Source organism: Cebus imitator, unplaced genomic scaffold, assembly GCF_001604975.1.
Source record: "Cebus imitator isolate Cc_AM_T3 unplaced genomic scaffold, Cebus_imitator-1.0 Scaffold75, whole genome shotgun sequence".
NCBI lineage: Eukaryota > Metazoa > Chordata > Mammalia > Primates > Cebidae > Cebus > Cebus imitator.
The window spans coordinates 619237-623817 of NW_016107390.1; the positions used below are offsets into that span (position 1 = coordinate 619237).

General features: G+C 53.3%; 1 protein-coding gene across 42 annotated transcripts in view; it reads left to right on the forward strand.

The window, feature by feature from the left end:
* Positions 1 to 4581, forward strand: part of OBSCN (obscurin, cytoskeletal calmodulin and titin-interacting RhoGEF) — a 174023-nt gene that overhangs the window by 15181 nt on the left and 154261 nt on the right. For 38 of the 42 annotated variants that reach the window (XM_037739755.1, XM_037739768.1, XM_037739769.1 and 35 more), the window contains exon 10: positions 1600 to 1875. The exons of 3 other annotated variants lie outside the window; for them this stretch is intronic. In XM_037739755.1, coding sequence (XP_037595683.1) covers positions 1600 to 1875 — 276 coding nt within the window. The remainder of the gene's footprint in view (positions 1 to 1599; positions 1876 to 4581) is intronic. One more of the 42 variants, XM_037739766.1, reaches the window with a different exon arrangement.

Sequence of the window (4581 nt, forward strand, 5' to 3'; positions counted from 1 at the left end):
GAGCCTGCGGGTGTTCACTGTCTGCCAGGTGGGGAGCCTGCGGGTGTTCACTGTCTCCCAGGTGGCGAGCCTGCGGGTGTTCACTGTCTGCCAGGTGGTGAGCGTGCGGGTGTTCACTGTCTGCCAGGTGGGGAGCATGCGGGTGTTCACTGTCTGCCAGGTGAGGAGCGTGCAGGTGTCAGTCTGCCAGGTGGGGAGCGTGTGGGTGTCCATTGAATTGATTTTTTTCTTTATTTTTCTGGATATTCTTTCTTACCCACTGATGAACAGCATGTACATGTTTAGAAATAGGAAGGCAGAACACAGGGGGAAAAAATGCAAGGACTTTAAACTGGAGTTTCTGCAGAGCCAGGTAGGGTATGGGGGCAGGTAGAGGGTAGGGCATTGTGCATTTTGATGTTTTAGCTTATGATTTCTTGGTGCTATTCTAGTTGCTAATGCTGTTCTGTCTGGATGTGTATTTGTAGCTATTGATGGGCACAGATAGCACCTAATGAGAAAAATGTTCTATCTGATTTCATTTATTCAAAGTTTGAACACAGGAATGATAATGGTGGTTGCTTTTATGGGGGAGGCAGCCGGGAGCTGTGTGGGTGTGGGGTGTGGATTGCACAGGAGCTCACAGCTGTCAGAACGCGAAGAATTGTGCACCAGATCTGTGCATATCACTGTGTGTATATGTTATCCTAGTTAACAGGTAGTGTAAGAGGTTTTTGTTTTTAGAGGCAGGACTTTGTTCCGTTGCCCAGGCTAGAGTGCAGTGGTGCAGTCGTGGCTGACTGCAATGTTGACCTCCCAGGTTCAAGCAGTCCTCACACCTCAGGCACCTGAGGAGCTGGGTGCCGGCATACCACCCTGCTCAGCTAATTTTTTTATTTTTCGTAGAGACAGGGTCTGACTGTGTTGTCCTGCTGGTCTTGAACTCCCAGGCTCAAGTGATCCACCCACCGTGGCCTCCTGAAGTGCCAGGATTACAGGCATGAACCACTGTGCCTGGTCTCATAAGTAGTTTTTTGATGTATGAGTTTCCCCCTGTGTCGAGGGAAACCTCAGGCAGATACAGGGCAGCTCTGGCTTTAGTGCAAACCAGGGGAGAAGTGGCCGAGGGATGGTCTGTTTGGGTCATGGTTTTGTGGGAGAGACATTCCCACATGTCCTGTGATTTTCAGCATGAACTCGAGGGTGTCTGTGTTTGCTATTTCTCCAGGCTTTCTGGGTTCTCAGGCAGAGTTTTCGTGAGTGCCGAGGGCATGATGTGGGCATTTCACACAGTACCAGCAGCTTTTCCTTTGAAAGGGGCACTCTGCCGGGATGGTGGTTTTTTCTAAGGTGTTGTGGAATGCTTGGACTGCAGAGTATCGGCTGCATGCTGCTGCTGGGCCTTGGGAAATTCTTCCCCATGCTGATGCTTGAAGCTTCCAATATGCATTCTCTCTTGCTCAAACCCATGTCCGGCTGGTGGTTGGTGAGGTCACTCTTCGTGGGCCATGGACAGCTCGTCATCAGTGGGCTCCAGCGTGAGCAGCCTCTGCATCTGAAACTTCAGATTTTGTGTCCTGGCATCTCTGACTCTGTGTGTCCTTCCTTGTCCATCCTCAGAGCCCAAGGCAATGTTTGCAAAGGAGCAGCTGGCACACAGGAAGCTGCAGGTGGAGGTGGGGGCCAGTGCCATGCTGAGCTGCGAGGTGGCCCAGGCCCAGACAGAGGTGACGTGGTACAAGGATAGGAAGAAGCTGAGATCTGGCTCAAAAGTGCGTGTGGAGGCCGCGGGCTGCATGCGGAGGCTGGTGGTGCAGCAGGTGGGCCAGGCGGATGCTGGGGAGTACAGCTGCGAGGCTGGGGGCCAGCGGCTCTCCTTCCGTCTGGACATCAAAGGTCAGTTGTTTGGGCAGACATTTGAGCATCGCCTGGGGGCAGTGTTTCAGCATAGGCTGGAATGGTGATTAGTGGCCACCTGAGGGCCTGTATCAGCTAGTTATCTGCTGCTAAGTAACAAATCACTCCAAACTTAGAGGCCCGAAAGAATGATCAGTTTACCTCTCACCATTCTGCAGGTTGAGAATTTGGGCAGGGCTCAGCAAGTGTGGTTCATCTGTGCTTCATGTGGTGTTGGCTGGGGCTGGGGGATCTGACTGGCCTCACTGGTGCATCTGACTGAGGTCCAAGCTGGGATGGCTCCAGTGGATGGGGGATGGCCTGGATGATGGACCTCTCTCTTCTTATGGTGTCGGCTGGCCTCACTTCCACACCTGCAACCTCATTCTTTCCTCTGTGGTTGGTCTCTTTTTGTGCTTTTTTCCATGGTGACTGGATTATTCCCCTAGGGAATGATAGAAACTATGAGTCTTGTTAGCTGTGTTCTCTGGACTCCCAGAATGTTACTTTCTCCATGTCCTATTACTCAAAGCTAAGTGCAAGGCCAGCTTAGTCTGCAGGAACTAGGGTGTAGAGAAGTAGACCCTACTATCAGTGGTGGAGTGGCATGTTCTGTTGTAGAACACTGTGCACCCAGGGTGTCTTGACTCATCATGACCTTTTTAACAGTCTATCAAAAGGACACGGGCTCTGTTTAATTCTCTGCCATCCTGAGCACATTACCTTTTTTTTTCAAATGCATGCCTCATGGTCATAGGGTGGCTTCCATAGCTCTAGCCATCACATTCAAGATGGGAAGATGTGGAAAGCGTGTGTATTAGTTTTTGTTTGTTTGTTTGTTTTCTGCTTGTTTATTTTTTTAAACTGCTGCGTAACAAATTATCACCAACTCAGTGGCTTAAAACAATGCTGACTGAGTAGCTCATAGTTCTGTAAGTCAGAGGTGCAGGCGTGGTGTGGCTGGGTTCTCTGTTCAAGGTCTCAGAAGCTGAAGTCAGGTGCCTGCTAATTAGTTCTCTTGGTTCCTATTTCCAGCTTACCCAAGTTGTTGGCAGAATTCAGTTTCTTGCAGTTGTGGGTCTGTGAGCCCATGTGTCTGAGGCGGCCATTAGCCAGGGAGCTGCTGTCAGATGTGGCTTTGTCCATCGTCAGGCCAGTAATGGAGAATCTCCCTTGTGTGAAGTTACTCTCAGACTTCAAATCTCTTTTGCCAGGGAAGAGGCCCCTCCCATTTATGGTGTCACCTGATTAGGTCTGGCCCACCCAAGATTGCCTCCCTTTCAAGGAACTCAAAGTCAGGCTTCCTTCTCAGCAGCACCTAGATTTAGTGTTTGGGCACTCTTAGAATTCTGCCTCCCTCATTGTGGGTGTCTCTGGCTGTCTCTTCTGTTTGGGAAACAAAAGCTTTTCTTGAAGCCTGGGGTACATCAACCCCCATGCCTCCCCTCGCTTGGTGGGAACCTTGCAGCCATGCTCAGCTCCAGGTAGCCTGGAGAACATGCCCTTGGCCTTCAGCCTTGTCAGGAGGACGTGGAGGAGGAGGAGGTGGGCTTGTGCTGGGACTGGCCCTGCAGTCCACACCCCACAGGCTAGGTTTGGACCTCCTTCTGAGGCAGGCTGGTGGTGGGATTGGCCGTGTGTGGGGTCAGACTGCCGGAGTGTCTTGTTCCTGCCTGTCTGCTGAGTGACCTCGGGCGAGTTGTTGATACTGTGTCGTCCCCAGATTCATGTCCACCTGGCAGCTCAGAACAGGCCTCACTTGGAAACAGGGTGTTCACAGATGTAATTAAGTGAAATGCCTCGTGATGAGGCCGTGGACTGAGATGGGCCCCCAGCCAGTGACTGTGTCAGACAGACCGGGACACACACCGAGGAGGTGACCATGGGAGGCGGAGGCCAACACGGGGCTGATGCAGCCACAAGCCCAGAGAGGCTGAGAGCCCCAGGAACTGGGAGAGGCAAGGTGGGCCCCCGCTTAGAGCCTCCTGGGATCACAGCCCTGCAAACCTTGATCTCAAACTTTTGGCCTCCAGGACTGTAAGGAGATGACTTTCTGTCATTCAGAGCCGCTTAGTTTGTGGTGAGCTCTTCCGGCAGCCCCCGGAAACTCAGACAGTTGTCCTCTCTGTGCCTCAGTTTCCGCCTCTGTAAAATGGGAGTCGTGATCGTGGCATCTGGGGACTGTGCCGGTGCCGGGCACTGTGAATTATAGCTGCAGGGATTGAGTTTTGGGGGCTAAGTAGGTCAGGGCAGGAGGGCAAGCCAGCTTGGTGGTGTAGACACTGGCCAGCCTTCGCGGCAGAGGCCATGGCGTGGGGCAGGAGGGGATGGAGGTGTGCCAAGCTGCAGGAGCTCAGAGGCACTGGCTGCCAGCAGAGTGGGCACCAGGGTCTCCGGAAAGGTCTCCGTGGCAGCGGCTCATCCAGCCTGTTTCCCTGTCTGTAAAATGTGCGTCCCAAGGTGCACCTGCTCTGAGAGGAGGAGAGGGAATTGGTGTGAGATGCTGCTCAGCAGGGGTGGGGTGCAGGGTCCATCCCGCCTGCCTGCTGCTGCTTTTATCCTGGGGTGACCACAACTCAGACCCCAGGGGCCAGCTGGCAGTCTGTGGGCTCTGTCACATAGGTGGGTGGGGGGAGAAGCAGACCCCAGGGGCCAGCTCGCACGTCTGCGGGCTCTGTCACATACGTGGGCGGGGGAGAAGCAGAC